The 20,721-nt window shown below is 44.1% G+C and overlaps 1 protein-coding gene across 1 annotated transcript in view; it reads right to left on the bottom strand.

Annotated features, from left to right (window-relative positions):
* Positions 1 to 20,721, bottom strand: part of LOC140372503 (phospholipid-transporting ATPase ABCA1-like) — a 168,017-nt gene that overhangs the window by 68,565 nt on the left and 78,731 nt on the right. Inside the window, 3 exon segments of the mRNA XM_072459614.1 lie at positions 3,448 to 3,546; positions 9,649 to 9,773; positions 20,158 to 20,303. Of these exon segments, the coding sequence (XP_072315715.1) occupies positions 3,448 to 3,546; positions 9,649 to 9,773; positions 20,158 to 20,303 (370 nt within the window).

Below are 20,721 nucleotides of genomic sequence, written 5' to 3'. Positions count from 1 at the left end.
TGGTGATAATTTATGAACATAAAACAGCGCAGAAGATCTTGGAGCTCAATCTATAATATCACATATTGAGTGAAATTCAGTGAAATTCTGAATGGAGACTTACTAGCCATGAATCATCAAACAAGTGTGAATGAAGCTAAATGCTACTTCAGGTATATATTTGATGAATAAATCAAATATTGCATAAGTATCTGTAACACAATTTGAGCACCACATCTGGCCGTCCACTTCCTTGTGGATGACTAGTCTAAAAACAAATCACACGGATCGTACCATGACACTATATGGTAGGGCTTTGTAATTAATCATATTCTAATACAAGCATAAATAATCAGTTCAAATCATGAGGACTTTAAGGAGGCTAAGGAAGGGGAAAAACTTATTTTGAAGGCTTTTTTTCCATAATAAAGATGCTGAATCTTTCTGGCATTTACTAACTAGTGTTAACTATTAAATTAAATATGCATTTCTTACAAAGATGATGTAGGTAGCAGTTTTATAAAATACTAAACACTGTGGTGAAATATATTGTGTTTCTTGTGATCATCGGTTATCATAACTACACGGATCACTGTAGTTTATGGTTTATTGAGCCACGGGCCACATAACACAAGGCCATATATAATACAATCATCATATAGTAGTTAGGTAATAAAATGGCTCTCTAGCCCCCTCTCCAAACTTGATTTTTAATAAATTATATAAAATACAATCTATTTGTCGTAGACAACTGAGTAACTAGAAACTAACGGGTTCATTTGACCCGGGTTCATGTGGCCGCGCACAATGTGACAAAATCACATGACTCTAGCTCGAGTTTTACAGTAGAAAAACATGGCCGAAAAGAGTTTCTGTAAGGCTGCCCCAAATAAATTGTATGTTTGCTGTAACCCGACGCAACATTTTTCAAGCGGGTCGGTCGGTAGGTAAATTCTTATTACTTTGAAGGCAAAAAAAAAGATCCAAATCGTCGTAATTTTTTGACTTGCCGTGACCGCCAGTGGTCAGGCTTCAACAGCCCAAGGGTCAGGCTTCAACAGTCCAGGGGTCAGGCTTCAACAGTCCAGGGGTCAGGTTTCAACGGTCCAGGGGTCAGGCTTCAACAGTCAATGACGGAAAACGTCTCGATCAACCCGATCGGGAGACTAAATCTCACGATTTTAAGATATTTCAATCGACCTTTTGTACGCCATTATCCTTTATTTTGGTAGCGAAGGCGAGCGGGTGGAACATGCGGGGGACATGGGCGCCGCCATGTTTGTTGTGGTTATGCTGCTGGGCGTGTTTTTATCCCAGCATGCAAAGCGCGAAAGTGCGCATGTCAAATTCAATATAAAATCCACACCATGATGCAGAACGATGTGAGCGGTGAGCACACCAGTGGACAGACAGAGGCAAATCAACAAAATAAAAGGAAAATACAGGTTCAATCCTACATGGTCTGTTCAATACAGTAACATATGGGTTACCAAAAAATGTATACGTAAATCCGTCGTGCAATGCGTTATTTGTCCCTTGGAATGTAACACAAGATGACCAGTGTGATAAAATTATTCTACACGGCGCTTTTGAAAAGAACGGTCGGTGAGTCTGCAAAATATTAGTAAAATGAAAGAATTTGGCGTCATTTTGACAAAATGCTAATATTTTTTTTTCAGTCGGCTAGTTTTATACTGGGTCGGTCGGGTTACGGCAAACAGACATATTATTTTGCTCGGCCTAATTATAATTATCTTTTTTTCCTCCCACAAACCACTCCAATTTAGACCCCTGAACGTAAACTACATTTTTTCGACCCAAAATTCAAGATTGGAGCCAAAATAGTTTTTTTGGTTTCTAAAAAAAAAAAAAAAAAAAAAAGACGCAAAATGACTCGCTAGCGCCACATAAAATTTCTAAATACATTAGATTTATGAAAATTGGTATAAATATACCTCATAGCAGAAGTAAAAAATGATATGCTGACCCCACCCTAAACCCAACCAGGAGTTGGCCATTGTGGGCGGAATCTAATAAAAAAAAAAAAATTGCACCTCATTCATTATTTTTTTTAACTAAATAGTGTAGCCAATGGAATGGGCGTGAAAGCGGTGTCGTCCTGCTCCTGATCTTAAAATAACAAACTTATCTTAATTTCTTGTCATTTTAAACAAAATAGCCAATGATGGCAAACCTCTAGCGTCATGCATGTTACCGTGGCATCCTGACAATTACTGCCATAGACTTACATGTGTTTTGGTTTACAGGCTTTTTGAATGGGATCACAACATTTACTTTGTCATTTACAGTTAAAATTTGGCACACTTATTCTCCACATCAAACTGAACATAAAAGCCAGTGGGGACATTACTATCTCGAACTGTGCGCTCATGAAAATGTTGAATTAAGTATTATACAGTTTGTACCGTTTGTGAAGAAGGGTGGATTAGGACACTGTTCCCACTAAGCTTTTTTCACCCAGTCCGCCCCTGCTACACAGGTCATGAACATAAACAAGATTTTGGTCTTTTTCATTGCAAGTGGATTAAAGAGAAAGGAAACAGCCAGTGACCATATCAGTAAGCTGATCTCAGCCTTGTGGCCTTAAAGGTGGTATGGACGATTTTTTTCAGCAAATTTTTTATCATATTTCCTCGTGGCGTGGATAAATCATTAGTCCTGCCACGTATCAATCATAAAACGCACCTACCGCTCACCTGCAGCCGCGTCAGGCTCGTCTCCATGTTTCCGCGTGCCTAAGCGCATGGATCTATCATAATATAGTTCCCTCAGTGTACGGGGCAAAATGAAGACGGAGAAAGACAGTTCGAGCTGACGCAGAAGTGGACAGAAATCTACGGGAGACGAGCAATGCGATGCGCTCCGTTCCGCTAATAAACAAACGCACGTGTGTGTTGAATCGTTCCGCACGGGGGAGTGCGCATGCGCACTTCCGCCTGCGTTCTCAAATGGCCGAAAAATCGTCCATACCACCTTTAATATGCAAAGTGGCAAGATTTTGGTCATTTCTGGCAATAAGTCTTCCCTCCAAGTCGAACCCAGTTAAATTTGATCTATTGTGTAGTTTGCGAACACAGCTAAGTTGAAAACCCCAGTTTAACCAAACTTCTAACTTCTGTTTGAATTTGATATGCTGTAGCTTGTTATTCTTACTTGTCGGGAAACGGTTTGTGTATTCAAACCTGCTGATTTAATTACTCGATAAATAAACCACACAAAATAATTCACCATTCTGGTTTCTAGATTTTATGTTTTTTGTAGAGTCACTAAACCGGAACTCACTCTTCAGATTAAACAAGCCGTGATTTTGAAACATGTATTTAGACCTTTTTGAGTTGTTACTCTGGTGCCCCGTCTTACACTGCTAAATAACTCTCCTAAATCACTAAATTAGACATTTACCATTTGAGACCCTACAAACATATATATTAGAACTAAAACTCTTACGGTATGGAGTAGCCTTTCATGCAGCGTGTCCCAAAGCCAGGGTCCTCCAGAAGAGTGCTGAGAAGCTTCTGCATGTTAGCATCTCCAGGAGCATCGTCGCTATGACAACACAAAAAAGCATATTAATCAGAGCATCTTCCTCACACGGAAAGACTTAAAGATGGAAATACAAGCACATCTTTAAAAGGGTTCCAGAAAAACAGGACATAGGTTTGGAAGTTCGAAATAATTTCAAAATCAGATCCGATCCCCATCTTAAACCTGAGCCATGTAGGAGGGTTGTCTATCCAGGTAAGAGAAACTTATTTGGGATAAGTTGTACTACAAAACAGGTTCAGAACTTACTCTGTCAACCCAAGACTTTCTGAATGAAGCCGAGCGTGTTCACAGAGCAGGGACCAAAGAAACTCAGGCCCTGCGTTCATGTGGAGTCTGTACTCAGCGACCAATCACAGCCACGAGAATTAAACCACAGACCAATTGATGTGGATATCACAAATGTGTTTAAGTTATGAAACAGATCAGAGAGAGCCATAGAACGGCTCTGAGTCTGAGCCAGACATCATAAAGACGCACAGCCAAATGTGCACAGACAGCATACATTTTAGTGTTTTATTCTGTACATATTTTAATAGCGTATTACAGGGCAAGAAAGGGTGAAAACCAGTCCCCACCGTGGCGTCAGTTCCGGTGAGTGTATTTCGTTTTGAGAGTTATTTGTTCGCTACTTTTTACCGTTAATCCAAATTATACACACTATCTAGCTTCCTATACACCAGTGAAAGTTGGATTGCGCCACAAACAATCCGGAGCCTCATACAGCTCACTTTTGTCCAGAATTTTGTGGATTAAACCCCTTGTTCTCTATCCTCAGTCTGAGCTAGCCTAGCCGCTAGCGTCATGGCTGAATCTTCCTTTGCCTTCACCTGCTCAACTTGTAAGATAAGATAAGATAAGATAAGATAAACCTTTAATGTCCACACATGGGGAAATTTCGTTGTTACAACGCAGTAGAAACAGGAGGAAAGGACAGATTATAGAAGTTTCAAAACACTCTTAATAGAACTCTTATGAACAAAAACAAAAAACTCTTATTAACAAAACTCCTCTCCTATCTTAATAGGGAATGGAGGGGGGGAAATAAAATAAAATAGATAATAAAAATACAAAATAAAGATAAAAAATCAGATAATAATAATAAAATAATAATAATAGAATAAAATAAAAATAAAATAAGTAAAAATAACTAGCACAAGACTAGGTAATACTATTAGCAGGTAAGTAAACCTTATAAAAAACAAAATAGAACACTCTTATTTACAGGTATTGCACATGGTTGATTCAGTATTGCACATGAATATGATGGTATTGCACATGGTTACATCAGTATTGCGAGTGTTCAGGACTAACAGTGTTTGTTATAAAGTCTGACAGCAGCAGGAAGGAAAGACCTGTGAAACCTTTCCTTCACACAGCGAGGGTGGATCAGTCTCTCACTGAAGCTGCTCTCCAGAGCGGACAGTGTCCTGCAGGGGGTGACACTCATGGTCAAGCATAGATGTGAATTTAGCCAGGACCCTTCTGTCCCCCACCTCCTGCACCGAGTCCAGAGCACAGCCCAGGACGCAGCTGGACTTCTTGATGACTTTGTCCAGCTTCTTCCTCTCCCTCTCTGTGATGCTGCTGCTCCAGCAGGCCACACCATACAGGAGGGCTGATGCCACCACAGAGTCATAGAAGGTCTTGTCACATGTCGAGTCAGAAGCCTGGCTCTTTCTCTGACGACAGGTGCGTGAAGTGCAGTGTAGTGGTAGCTTTGGAGGCCAGGGTTACGGAGTTGGAAGCGCGGATCCGCTGTTTAGAGGAGCTAAAGTCTAGCTATAGCCAGGTTGTAAGCCAGGTTTACCTGACCACACAACAGGGCGCAGCGTAGCATTAGCAGTCTAAATAAAAATATTCAAGGACAACCAGTGTTTCTTTTCACACTCACTGTTGTTTGGCACTGTATGCATTTTCTTATACATTTGCATATAATCCGCATAAAAATGAAACGAAAACTGTGCTTCTGAAAAATGTATTTGAGAGGGAGGAGATATAGAAAGAAAAGGAGAGACCCACACATAAAAGGAGCAGAGAAGTCTACAGAAGCAATGCGGCCACTGAACTGTCTATCTGTAAGGTAGGACTTCAGCCATTCTAATGCACACCCTTGTCGACATAGTGCTGCAGTCAACGCAAGGGTATTTGGTGGTCCGCTGTGTCAAAGGCTGCAGTTGAATCCAACAGGAACAATATGATACTGTGCCCACAATCATGCTGAATGTCAAAAACTCTTAGTCTCTGTGCAATGTTTGGATTTAAAGCCAGACTAGAACACTTCAAGGACATCTTGGCCATCTAGATGCCCTGCTTGTGTAGATGATTTTCCCCAAATATGAGCTTGATCGAGCTATTGCCCACAGAGGAGTTTGTTAAAGTGTGAAGCGTAAATGTGAACATTTCAGAGATTTCGCTGTTTTCCCATTTCTGACATAAATTTGCGGGTCCGCCACACAGAGACCGTAGCGCTTAGAATCAAAATATGGATAAGTTTTGATGCCCCGCTTGTGTAGATGATATTCTCCAAATATGAACTTGATCGGACAATCGCCCTAGGAGGAGTTCGTTAAAGTGTGAAGTGTAAAAATGTGGTCATTTTAGAGATTCTACTATTTTCCCATAAGGATAACATGGGATGTTTCTGTCATCGCTACGGTTACGCCGTACAAAATATGACTTTGGCTCTCATACTTTTATGATCAGGATGACAAATTAGAATTTTGTTAAAAATATCATGTCATTTGGAAAAACTCTATTGTTTATAGGCCACTCTGAAGGCCAAATAGTCAGAATTCTGGGAAACGTTTGCGGCCCCGTCGCACAGAGACCGTAAAAGTTATCCTTAAAATTTTGATGACTTTAGATGCCCCACTTGTCTAGAGGACGTACACCGATTTTGAGGTTGGTGGGCAAAACGCACTAGGAGGAGTTCGTTAAAGTGTAAAACATAAAAATGTGGTAATTTGAGAGATTTTGTGGTTTTCCCATAGGGATAACATGGGAGGTTTCTGTCATCGCTACGACTACGCCGTAAAAAATTAGGCATTTTTGTGATTGGCTTTTGTGATCGGGACGGCAAAATAGAATTTTGGGTAAAGTTTAGACAATTTTGGTAAAACAAATTTTTGACCTTCAATGTTAATTTAAAGGTCACTCTGTAGGGGGCGCTATCGCGGCCATTTCAATTTTGTCAGCCTAAACTGGTCCAAACTAGAAAGTTTAACAACTGATTCAAATATTCTTTTTACTAACAGTAAACCATATTTCTAAAATTTTAGAAATGGAGGGAAGCTGTGATAGGTCTCAGTGTTCTCGCTGGGCTGAGGTTGGCGGCCGTAGGCGGCGCTCAAAAAAAGTAATTAAAAAATTTGCACTCGCGCTTTCGTCACTCGCAATTGACATGGAAAGCCAATATGATCACACTCCGCCACTTAGGAGCGCCGTATCGCAGCGCATTTTCCGACGCTTTTACAAAATAAAGGAGCACTTTTAACGCCGTGCGCCGTAAACGAGCGCTGTAATTTACGCCAGACGGCACTTGGCTTTCTCTTAATTTACGCCATAAGCCGCTCCTAAGAGGCAGAGTGTGCTCGTATTGGCTTTCCATATCGAGTGAAAAGTACTACGGCACTCGCACGGACGGCGCTGCGGTGCTTTTCGCAGGCGGCGCGCGCACGGTTATCTTAATACCTGGCGGTATCTTTTCAGCATGGCGAGCCGCCAGGCCAAAACCCCTCTTGAGAACACTGTTTCCTCCCGGACAGTGCAGTGTTTTCCAAAAAACAAGGCGTGGATTAACTGTGAACTGAAGGCTCTGCTGAAGGAGAAGAAGAGAGCCTTCAGGTCAGGGAACAAGGAGGAGCTGAGGACTGTGCAGAAAGAGCTGAGGAGGAAGATCAGGCAAGCGGAAGCCGGCTACAAGAGGAGGATGGAGGAGGAGCAGCTGCAGCAAAAGAACAAACCCCCCCTGCCCAGACAGAGGGAGACATACAGTGGGTGAACGATTTAAATACTCACTTCTTGAGGTTTGATCAGTCACCCACCCCTCCCCCTGCACAGCTGCATGCCCTCTCTTTCACAGCCGGACAATGGCCCACCCCCGTTCCTCTTCACACCTTTGCTCTGGCTCATCAGCTCCCCACTTCACCTGGACTCACCCATCCCCCCAGCACACAGTCCCCCTGCCAACCACTGACTGTCACAGCAGCACAGGTGAGGAGAGAGCTGAAGAAGATTAAAGTGAGGAAGGCAGCAGGACCTGACGGCATCAGCCCCAGGCTCCTTAAGTCCTGCGCAGATGAACTGTGTGGAGTTATGGAGCATGTCTTCAACATGAGCCTGAAGCTGAGGGTGGTACCACAGGTCTGGAAGACCTCTTGTCTGGTACCTGTGCCCAAGACACCGCGCGCCAAAGACTTCAACTGCTTCAGGCCGGTGGCTCTCACGTCCCACCTGATGAAGACACTGGAGCGGCTGGTCCTGGACCACCTCCGCTCCACCGTGAGCTCAGCCATGGACCCGTTGCAGTTCACATATCGGCCTGGCATTGGAGTGGAGGACGCTGTCATCTCTCTCCTGCACCGCTCTCTCTCTCACCTGGAGAAGCCTGGCAGCTCTGTGAGGATCCTGTTCTTTGATCTTTCCAGCGCCTTCAACACCATCCAGCCGCTGCTCCTGAGGGACAAGCTGGAGACTGCTGGTGTGGAGTATGACCTGGCAGAGTGGATCCTGGACTACCTCACGGACCGACCCCAGGACTGTGTGAGCCCGGGACTGTGTGTCTAACACTCGGACCTGCAGTGTGGGGGCGCCCCAGGGCACTGTCCTCACGCCCTTTCTCTTCACCCTCTACACTGCAGACTTCAGACACGACACGGACAGCTGTGTCCTGCAGAAGTTCTCTGACGACTCTGCCATCATCGGACTCATCACGGACGACGATGATGAGTACAGAGGACTGGCGCAGGACTTTGTGGACTGGTGTCAGCGGAACCACCTCCTCATCAACGCGGGGAAGACCAAGGAGATGGTGGTGGATTTCCGCAGACGCCACCCCACTGCCCCCTCACCAGTGAACATCCAGGGACGGGACATTGAGAGAGTGGACTCATACCCGAGTGTTCATCTGAACCACAAACTGGACAGGACTCATAACACAGACGCACTGTACAGGAAGAGCCAGAGTCGGCTCTACCTCCTGAGGAGACTCAGGTCTTTTGGAGTGACAGGGCCACTCCTGAAGACCTTCTACGACTCTGTGGTGGCATCGGCCCTCCTGTACGGTGTGGCCTGCTGGAGCAGCAGCATCACAGAGAGGGAGAGGAGGAGGCTGGACAGAGTCATCAAGAAGTCCAGCTCTGTCCTGAGCTGTGCTCTGGACTCGGTGCAGGAGGTGGGGGACAGGAGGGTCCTGGCTAGATTCACATCTATGCTGGACCATGAGTGTCACCCCCTGCAGGACACTCTCTCCGCTCTGGAGAGCAGCTTCAGTGAGAGACTAATCCACCCTCGCTGTGTGAAGGAAAGGTTTCGCAGGTCTTTCCTTCCTGCTGCTGACTCTACAGCAAACACTGCTAGCCCTGAACATGTGCAATACTGATTTACCCATGTGCAATACTGTCATATTCATGTGCAATACTGAATTAACCATGTGCAATACCGTCATATTCATGTGCAATTACTGTCACTCACAAGCAATTAAGGCCATATTCATGTGCATACAACTGATGTAAATAAGAGTGCTTTATTTTGTTTTCTTACTTACTATTAGTATTACCTAGTCTTATGCTAGCTATTTTTTACTTTACTTTAATTTTATTCTATTTTTATCATTTTATTATTATCTTATTTTTATCTTTATTTTTTCTATTTTATTTTTATTTAATTTCCCTCCTCCATTCCCTATTAAGATAGGAGTTTTGTTAAGAGTTTTTTGTTTTTGTTCATAAGAGTTCTTCTATTAAGAGTGTTTTTTTGAAACTTCCTATAATCTGTCCTTTCCTCCTGTGTCTACTGCGTTGTAACAAACAAATTTCCCCTCGTGATTATCTTATCTTATCTTATTTGTCTATAGCTTAACCCAGGTGCAGTGCAGTGCAGTACCTGATGAAGGTGACCTGGTCCTTGTACATCCACGGCTGCAGTTCCAGACTTGGGTACTTCCCAAAGGGCGGGACGATGAGGCTGAAGACCAGAGCGATGCAAACGAACATGGCCGGGAGTACGATCTGCAAGTCACAGAGTGTCCACATATCAACCTCCAAACACTCATCCTGGGACACAAGCTTCAACTTTCTATTGATTAATGTCGTTTTCAGAACTACTATACGCTCACATAGTTATGTTGTCAACATATTATTAGTATATTTTATTTGGTCAGTTGCAATCAAATCAAATAACAATACGTTTTATGATACATTAGAGCCAAAAAAGACACATTACTGTAAGTATGATTCACCATTATAAACAACGGCAATATTTTAGCCCAAATTCATTTTGTGATGTAAAGGTGCTGGAGGGACCATCATGGGAGGACAAGCCACTACATGGGATGTACCACCAGCACAGGAACAGGCCCTGAGCACCAGAGCAATAGAAGCACAGATCTATCACACCAGACAAGAAGGTGTAGGCTGTGCAAATGGGGCCCTGAGACAATCCTGCACATAACTGCAGGGTGCAAGATTCTGGCAGGGAAAGCATACATGGAGCTCCTGTTCTTTTCTGGAGCGGCGCCCGAAACTGCTCGCAGGTAGGTGGAGAGGCAGTGTCCAGGGTAACAGCTGGGTCTGCTAGCTTAGCTGCAGCAATATTTGCCTGGCTCATAGTGCCGGTCCTCCTGCGCAATCCACCCAGCATGTTCCGAAAATGTATTTTCAGTGTACTCTTGTGTATGAGTGCCCTTTAATTAGTTGGTTAGTGATCGACTTCCAGTCATGATGTCGGACTAGAGACGCCGCTCGCTTTGCTAATGCTGAAATTTGCCTTAAAAATCAGTTTCACTCACATAATCCAAAGAAACACACAGGGAAAACATAAGTCATGTAATGCTTTGGAAGCTTAACAATTAAAGCTGATGGATCATTGCCTCAGTGTAAAAAACAGATCGTCCCGACAGCATCCCTGCCATCGCCCCTGCCCTCAGAGCAGCCCTGGGTCCCCCCTAAAACATCTATTCCCACTAAAGATTCCTCACTCTCATTCCGATCTCCACTCTCACCCAGGGACCTTTTCAGCCATCTTGAATGTCTGATCAAATCAGGCCTGAAGATATAGCGCCCAATATAGCAAGATCAAGACAAGACAAAACCCTAACCACCTCGCCTTTCACCTGGTATCTCCCATAGATAGGATGCACTGGGTCTCAGCGTTGACGGGACTTAGTTATGTTTAAAATCAAACCAACCCGGGGCCCTGTGTAAAAACAGCCCACCCTAGTGCTATTTCTGGAGTCACATCATACAGATAGGAAAACAAAATGCGAGTCAGGCTGCGCAATCAGAGCAATTTGATTCATATTCCCAGGGCCCTGTCCCACTGAAACTAGTCTGAAACTTGCTGTGCGAAATGTCAGATCCTTATGCAACAAATCACTCTTAATTAATAATTTAATTTATTCTTATAATCTTGATTTTATGTTTGTATGTATGTAAAAACACAGGAAATGTAGTTCTACTAGAATTTGCTCCACCCAATTCTAAATTTGAATCTGAAACACAGGAAAACAAAAAGGAGGGCGGTGTCTGTGGTATCTTTAGAGATGAAATAATTACCCACAGGTTGTCCCTTGGGGTTTTTTCATCATTTGAGTATGTATCCTTTAAAATGAAGCTAAAACAGTCTCCATCCATTCCCTTCAGTATTTGATACATGTTTCCACAGCAGTGCCAACGTTTTATTGAGGAGATGCTTTCAGTTGTATGCACTGACTTTGATTGTCTGGTCATTACAGGTGGTGTCTAATGTGCATGTTGATAACGTTTATGACAGAAACGCTAAAGAGCTTGATATTGTCCTTGAAACCTTCAGTCTTACTCAGCACGTGACTGGCCCCACCCACCGCAGAGGGCACGCTCTAGATCTCCTAATTACAAAGGGGGTTAATATTTCAAATGTCAATGTGGTCGATGCTGCTCTGTCTGATCATTTATGTTTCTTCATTGACATGTCTGTTTTTCCCAAACCACCGGCTGGTCTTGCAGTTGTTCAGAGGCTGGTCCTGCAGTTGTTCGGAGGGGACACATAAATGATGGTACAGCTGCACTGTTTATGGAAATGATACATTTTGAAAATGTCTCAAGTTCTAATGTAAATTATTTCTTGAACTCTGTTCCATCTAGTGTTTTGAATGTTCTGGATGCCATTGCCCCTATGAAGGCTAAAATGGCTAAAAATAAGCTGAAGGCGCCATGGAGAAATGATGATTCGGTCAGGGCACAGAAAAGGGAGTGCACAGAGAGAAGTTGTACATGTACAACCTCATTTTATGTAGAAGGGAAAGATATTTTTCAGAAATAATTTGAAGCTGCAGTGTACGCGCGTGTCCTGTTGGCCACAGTGAACAGATTTTTACAGCTTTTTACCATCTAAAAGAACATTGCCAAAATCAAAAACATAAGTGTCTAAACCAGATTTGGAGAGACTTATCCACGCATTTGTCTCCAGTAGATTAGACTACTGTAACGGCCTGCTCCCTGGCTTCTCCAAACAAGCTATAAAACAGCTGCAGTACATCCAGAAAGCTCGGGTCCTGATTAGAACCAGGAAGTACAATCAGATTAGTCCTGTTCTCAGGTCTCTGCACTGGCTTCAGGCTCAGAGAATAGGCTTTTACTTTGAAGCAACTTTGCTTGTGTCTCCATGGCCTAGCACTAAAGTACATCTCGGACATGTTAGTATGAACCATCTCAGACTCTGAGGCCCTCAGGAACCGCCCTCCTGCTGGTGCCAGGACTAAACATGGACTGGCGTCCAGCTGGTGCCCAGAGTCAGGACTAAACATGGGGAATCTGCGTTTCAGTTTTATTTCATCCCTACTGACTGCCAGAGGGCGGTGCTGAAGCACTGAATGTTCCCTTCGCACATGCGCAGTTCGAGTAGTAATACCAAATGAGTCACACCTGTGACCCTGGATGGCGTCCAGGAGGTAATATATTGCCCCGTCATCCATCGCTCCGTTCTCTTTATCTTCTCGCGTGCAGTTCATATTGCATTATAAGAACTTGACTTTTCAGTCGCTTGAAGTCCTACTACCTCGTGGTTGGAGCTGCGGATTTCGCTGATTTTACTGTATATTGTTGTATATGTATTGTTCACTGTAAGTTTTTTGTGTTTTTATTGTTTTATTCTGTGTTTTGTGAAGCACTTTGTGACCTCTGTCTGTGAAAGGTGCGATACAAATAAAATTTACTTACTTACTTATGTCTATCCTTGTTCAAGCCCGTCTGCAGATTTGGCTTGCTCGGATATTTTTCCCATCAACAACTCAGCTACTGGGCTGCTCATGCGTCGGACCCATGGGTGGTTGCCATGTTGACTCATGGGTATCGACTGCAATTCCGACGCCGGCCACATATGTCAGGCCGGGTCAAGATGACTATGATCAGCGACTCGGCAAAAGCTAAAGCATTGACCCAGGAGCTATCCGTCCTCCTGGCCAAGGGTGCCATAGAGGCAGTAGAACCTCTGTTGCAACCTGGAGGCTACTACTCCACGTATTTTCTCGTGCCCAAAAAGACAGGCGGATTTCGTCCCACTCCTCCTTGAACAGACATCTTAACGTGGTGGAGGGGTTTGAGCGCCCGAATGATCCCAGGAGCTATGTTGTCGGGGTCACGTCCCTTCGCTTTTGGGTGGGGGATAGGTCTCTCACTGTTGTGTCGGCCTACAGGCCGGGAAAGCTTTCGACCATGTCCCTCAAGTGTCCTTTGGGGGGTGCTCCGGGAGTGATGGCTCCATCAAACCCAGACCTGCAGCATCCACTGGAACAGTTTGCAGCCGAGTGTGAAGCGGCTGGGATGAGAATCAGCACCTCCAAATCCGAGGCCATGGTTCTCAACCGGAAAAAGGTGGCTTGCCCAAGTGGAGGAGTTCAAGTATCTCGGGGTCTTGTTCACGAGTGAGGGAAGGATGGAATGTGAGATTTACAGGTTGCAGACGCTGCACCGATCCGGTGCATCCTTGCGGTTTCGCAAGAAGATTCTGAGAACGGAGCGATGGATGATGGGGGAATATATTACCTCCGGGGCGCCATCCAGGGTCACAGGTGTGACTCATTTGGTATTACTACTCGAACTGCGCATGTGCAAAGGGAACATTCAGTGCTTCATAGAACCGTAGTTATATGAAACTTTTGTTTTATGGATCTAAAATCTGCATACAGGCCTCTACTCTGGCAATGTTCAAATCTAAGCTAGCTGTGGATATGACTGACATTATTTTTTTTGCTCTCCTCTTTTATATCTTAAACTGTTTTGTTATTTCTGTCATGTCTGCGTGATTTTAATGCATTTTGTTCCTGTTGTGTGAAGCACTTTGAATTCCCTTGGGTATGAAATGTGCTCTACAAATAAACTTGCCATGCCATTACTTTGTGACATTATAACGAACGAGCAGGTCGGATCACACTATTTGAGCCCACTGCACAGTTTACTTTCTGCACTACTACAAATGTGTGTACATATTGAGCCTATTTTTATTTTTTATCCTATAGCAGATTTAAATTTGTTTTCTTTGTTAATTTTTTTATGTCGCACCGAATCACCAAAGTTCCTATGTTGTGAATTCTGTTCATTGACAATGGCAATAAACGTTTTCTGATTCTGGTCTTCAGATGTGACTGTGATCTCCAAACTCTGCTCTCAGGCTCTGGAATATCTTTTCATCAACTACAAACCATTCTACTCTCCACGTGAGTTCGCCTCTTTCATTCTGGCCACTGTTTACATCCTGCCGAGCATGAACATGCAAGAGGGCACAGCGGACGTGCGGACCAGGTTCTGAGTGTGGAGCGGACCTTCCCAGACTCCTTGTGTATTATCTTGGGTGATTTTAACAAAGGGAATCTCAGCCACGAACTACCAAAGTACAGACAGTTTATTAAAGTCCCGACCAGGGAGCATAACACGCTGGATCACTGTTACACAATAGTCAGCAACGTCTTCCGTGCCATGGCCCGAGCTGCACTGGGCTCTTCAGACCATGTCATGGTCAGGGCCGGCCCAGCCTATAAGCGAACTAAGCAGCCGCGTAGGGCCCCGAGGCGTTAGTAGGGCCCCCAATCTGGCAACCCGTCTTATGCGAAGTGCAAGCGCAGCGTGCGCCACTAGTGTAGTAGCGCTGCTGGCGCGGCAGCGCACACAGCGGTAACATATAACGCACAAACCACATTTATTTGTAATGACAATCTGGCAACCAAGACACCAAACCTGCGCTGATTGGGCAACTTCATTGTGTGCGAGCAGAAGGGCAAAACATAAACACAACAGAACGTGGCCCTCATGTCCAGAGGAATATATCTCCCCGATGCCGAAAAACGAAAGAAGAAACTTCTTGACGATGTAAAGAAACTGCAAACTCAACCTACCTCTCCAGGTATTGAACTTCTCTTACAAAGAGACGGTTAATGCTGCTGTTTGAAACAACACGATTCTGTCACGTTAGTTCGCTCAGGCTGGAGGCGACGAGAGCTCTGCCCCGCGCATAATAATGTGTCTGAATGAAAGATAATAAGCTTCACATTTACACCAGCCCCGTAGTGTGAGCTGCAGGTGAGGCCGGTGAGGGGCCTCTATGGCCCGGGTCACTAAGAGGCGGAGATCCGGTCCGGACGAGCGCCGTCTCGTCCAGAACCTCTGACGTGAGACTTTGGAGTGAACAGTGTGCGGCCCTGTCCCGGGCCCCTGTCCCGAGCCCCTGTCCCGGGCCCCTGTGCAGCCTCAGTTAGAGATGAGCGGGTTTGAGTTTGCGTCCCTCTCTCACATCACCATGTGTGAGATCAATCGTGACTCGTGATGTCTGTTTGACTTTGACTTCTTAAAGTGCAATGAGAGGAACGTAAAGGTTTATGCATGTAAGGTCCATCAGCCAATCACATCGCAGCATTGTTTCATGCAGGAGTCCAGTGTGGTGTTCTGATCAGAACAAACATTTATATTGTAATTCACTTTTAATAGAGCAATAAAACATTTCAATTTATTTAAAAAGCATCATTAGACTATTTGTTATAAATTATAATAAATTGATAGTGAAAAATAACCAGACATATTATGATTACGTCTGTTATAGAATATAATACTATATATTTTTATACAAAAGTGGCAAAGCTGCAGAAACGCAGACTGTTCACTATCGCTGGGTTTGGACCTTCACTTCTCGTTCTGTTCATTCTCTGGGAATAATATGTTTGCACTGTTTTATCAGTGTTAATTGTTAATCAAGCAATGCTTATGCCATTTGTTTAATTTAATATAACTTGTTTTGTCACTTTAGCAAGAAGGAACAGTTGGGAGCTGTAAAAGATAAATTAGTAAGGATAACTATTACTTTTACATTTTCAGTTAAAATTAATCAATTTGACCATAATTATTTTTCATAGCCAATATTGTATTGAGTAATTAAGTACACTAATGTATTAATAACTGGCTTTAGTCATTTTCTCCTGGCACAGTTTCATCACATCATCATTTTATAGCAATACAACCTCAACATTTTACTCTTATTTTAGCCGGCTGGACCACATTAAAATGCAGCAGAAGACCCAAAAAAGGTCTGAAAATTTCTGGGGGAGGGCCCCCAGACCCCCCCTGTTCATTAATTTAAACTAATGTGCTAATGTGGCTGTAGACCCTTAACGCCCACAAATACGCCCAAAAACATATCTGGGACGTGTGTTATTTGTACAGGGAGTAGAGGTGATGTCAGCGGAATACCAAGTTTCATTGTGGGATTTAAGTTATCAATATTTGAGCTTGTGAGGTGTTGAGAATAAACTAACTGGCAAACGGATGCCCTGGAGTTTTGGTGCGCTTTGTTTGCGTTGAAGAAAGTTCCCATATGTGAATTGTTTACTGACAATGGCAATAAAACTGATTCTGATGACGTGGTGAGGGGCCCCCAAAAATGTTTTCGCTTAGGGCCCGCTGAAGGCTTGGGCCGGCCCTGGTCATGGTTCACCTGATCCCCACATACACACAGAGGCTGAAGCTCTCCAAACCTGTAGTGAGGACTTCTACGAAGTGGACCAACGAGGCAGTGGAGGAACTCCGTGCGTGTTTGGACATTAAAGACTGGGAGGTTTTCAGAGCTGCCACAGATGGTTTGGATGAGTACACGGACACTGTGACATCATACATTTGATTCTGTGAGGACAGCATTATACCAACACACACCAAAGTCACCTTCAACGATGACAAACCCTGGTTCACACCAAAACTGAGGCAGTTAAGGCAGCAGAAGGAGGCAGCGCTACAGGCCCGCTGACAGAGAGAGGTACAAAGATGTGAAAAATGGATTTAGCAGGGAGGTGTCAAGAGCTAGATCTCAGTACAATAAGCGTCTGAAGCAGCACTTTTCCAACAAGGCAAGGCAAGTTTATTTGTAGAGCATCTTTCATACACAAGGCAATTCAAAGTGCTTCACACAACAGGAAAATGCATTAAAATCACAAAGAAATTACAGACAACATGCATAGCAGTCCAAACACTCTTTCCCATATTTATTTGACATTGCCAGCATGACAGGTGTCTCCGGGATGGACAGATAGCTTTTAGATTGATTCTTTCCCATATCAATGTGCAAACTGCACACGCCTGTGATGAGCGCATGTATCTTTCACGACTACTTTCTCGTCGACGCCTCCACCTTATGTGTGACGCTTTGTATCTTTGACGACGGACCCAGTCTCGTCTGCCCCTCCCTAGATTTAGCTTTCACTAAACTAATTATCCCAGACAATAATCAACCAAAGCTTTTAGTATTAAAACTGGCTCTTGGTCAGTGGGTAGGTGCGCCAAACTTTTCCTGGTCTTTACAATAGGCTTAGTGCCGACCGACAACCTAACCAGCGAGTGTTCTAACCCACTCCCCAGGCACCTGCTCTGCTGCTGCACTTGGACACCGGCACAATGGGCTATTGTGTCCAGCAGAAGTATTTATATGTTCAATTTTAATCGTGTTTAAATAGTAATACATTTAAAGGTGCTATTTTAAGGATAACATTTAAAATTTGCAAAGTACTACCTCAAAATAGTCCCAGACCCGTATTTTAGTGTTTAAAATGTCAAAAATGTCCAGAAAAGCCTGTCTGCCAGTTAACAATAAAATCACAAAACAGTTTAAGAAATAAAAGAGAAGAGTGTAAGGAAAAATCCTTTCAGTCATATGCACAGCTAAAGAAAACTGTTTTTAGCTAAGATTTGAACATTGTCAGAGTAGAAGCCTGTCTCGCATCTTCAGGAAGAATGTTCCAGATTTTAGCTGCATAAGACTAAAATGCAGATTTCCCATGTTTAGTCCCAACTCTGGGCACCAGCAGGAGGCCGGTCCCTGAGGTCCTCAGAGTCCGAGATGGTTCATATGGCACTAACATGCCCAAGATGTACTTTGGTACTAGGCCATGGAGAGACTTGTACACAAGCAGAGCTGCTTTAAAGTCTATTCTCTGAGCCACAGGGAGCCAGTGCAGAGACCTGAGAACAGGACTAATGTGATCTAGTTAGGACCCGAGCAGCAGCGTTCTGGATGTACTGCAGCTGTTTTACAGCTCGTTTGGAGAGGCCAGTGAGCAGGCCGTTACAGTAGTCTAATCTACTGGAGACAAACGCATGGATAAGTCTCTCTAAATCTGGTTTAGACACTATATTTTTGATTTTGGATGGTAAAAAGCTGCTGATGTTATTGATTTGACGTGGCTGTTAAAGTTCAAGTCTGAGTCCATTATTACTGCCAGATTTCTAACTGGATTTGAACGTGTTAGAGCGAGACTCTGGAGGTGACCACTAACACTTTCTCTTTTTTTCTGTGAGCCAAAAATTATGATTTCAGTCTCGTCTGAGTTCAGCTGGATAAAATTGTTTGCATCCACACACTGATCTGTTGGATGCAGTGACATTGTGAATCCACTGGTCTATATTCACCTGGCGACAGTGAAACATAGATCTGAGTGTCGTCTGCATAATTGTGATAGGACACATTTTCGCTGCTTATCAACTGACCCAACTGCAGCATGTAGAGGTTGAACAGAAGGGGACTCAGGACTGACCATTGGGGTACTCCACAGGTCAGGGGCATGTGGTCTGAGACACAGCTACCAATTTCAACAAAGTACTTCCTGTCTTCCAGATAGGACCTTAACCAGATTAGGGCAGTGCCAGTGATGCCCATCCAGTCTTCTAGTCTCTGTAAGAGGATCCCATGATCGACCCATTCATCTGTTTACTGTGGCGAGTTGTTACTATGGCTTCCAATAATTTCCCTTGGTCTACATAAAATTAGGTTGTACATGTTCAGCTTCTCTAGTGGAGTGGGCTCCGGCTTCTCATCAACTACAAGCCCAGAGCCCCCCCCTTCTGCAGACGACAGAAAACTGGCCCAGCAACTCTGCACCTTCTGTTCTAGATTTGACACCCCCTCCCCCACTGTGCCCACCTCTGCCAACCCAATCTCGGTCCCACCACCTCCCCCACCACTCTCACAATTCAGGAGCAGGATGTAAGCGGACTATTTCGGAAATCCAACACTCGAAAAGCTGCTGGACCAGACGGCCACCTTAAGACACTGTGAAGGTGAGCTGACCCCTGTCTTCACTGGCATTTTTAACACCTCCCTGCAGTCATGCCATGTCCCAGTCTGTTTCAAGTCGTCCATCATTGTCCCTGTCCCCAAGGAGCCCCAGATCACTGGACGTCATGACTACAGACCTGTGGCGCTAACGCGCCTGGTCCTCCCCCACCTCAAGTCCTTCATCTCCCCCCTGCTGGACCCCCCGCAGTTCGCCTACAGAGCCAACAGGTATCCAATAGCAGAGTTAAATTGTTTCTCTTTTTGACTTACATAGGTTGTTTTATCATAGTTCATTGGTTTATGTTGCACTGAATGCTCCAGTCCAGGATACAAGTTCCGGGATCACCGTCTGAAGAAAGAGTTTGAAGTATTGTCTGAAATACTGTAAGTTGTTCCACTCCTTCCTTCAGGCTCACCATGTCTACTTCTACTTTGTCGAAGCGGGCTCCCAAAGCATTGCCTTCCTTGTTTTTTCCATGTTTCGTCATCAGTCACAGAGTCTCCCCCCTTATTTTTGGGGGTTGTGGGTGCAACAGAGATTTTTAAGGAAAATGTCGGCAGAGATGCGGTGTTGGGCAACCACCTTAGCCACAACCGGAAGTCTGGTTAGAAGCTCTTAAAGGTGTACTATGTAACTTTTCTGTTTGATGGTCCAAATACAATACAATTCTGCCTGAACATCCACTTCAAGGTAAAACGGAACACAGTTTTGTACCTAGATGTACTTGAAATTAGTGAATATGGTTGTAAAATTCAAGCACAATTTAAGGTTAATTTAGGAAAAGAATACAATTCATTAATTAATTCATCTATGTATGTATGTTTTAGTACCTGGGCAAAGAATCCTTTTCGTGAGCGCCGAGCGTAAAGAAATCGCTTCCACATCAGAGCCACAAACTGCTGCCTCCTCAGGGCCCAGCCACTCACAGTGTACGAGCCTTTCCCCTCTGTGCAGTTAAGCCAATCAGAGTCCTCAGCTGCAAAAGACAGGAAGAACATTAGCCAATCAGAGAGAAGAGAGCTTTACGGTCCTGAAAGATCAAAGATCAAAAGACTGAAAAAGACAGGAACAACTTGACAACAACAATGACCACATAAATGACGGTTGAACTTTTGCAGCCTGTTTAAGCAAATTATAGCCTGAGAGATTCTAGCTCCCAAAGCGGTCTGACTCTCTTGGGCTCCAGGTGGACTTTAGCCAAAGAGGAGCTCCACACCACAGCCAAATGATTGGATCAGAGAGAATGCAGACTCGGGCCAAAATAAGATGGCAAAAAGTAGATAGATACAGAAAATAATAATTTCTCACCAAACTCGATCTTGTGATAAAGTGCCGTATTTCCACTGATGCAAACTTATATGTTAAGCCTTAGCAAAACAAAGCTAGCAACAGAG

Source organism: Eucyclogobius newberryi, unplaced genomic scaffold (genome assembly GCF_026437365.1).
Source record: "Eucyclogobius newberryi isolate DKJ021-1_F unplaced genomic scaffold, fEucNew1.0.hap1 SCAF_24, whole genome shotgun sequence".
NCBI classification, from domain to species: Eukaryota; Metazoa; Chordata; class Actinopteri; order Gobiiformes; family Gobiidae; genus Eucyclogobius; species Eucyclogobius newberryi.
The sequence above is the reverse complement of the archived record's forward strand: the minus strand, read 5'-3'. Positions and strand labels throughout refer to the sequence as shown.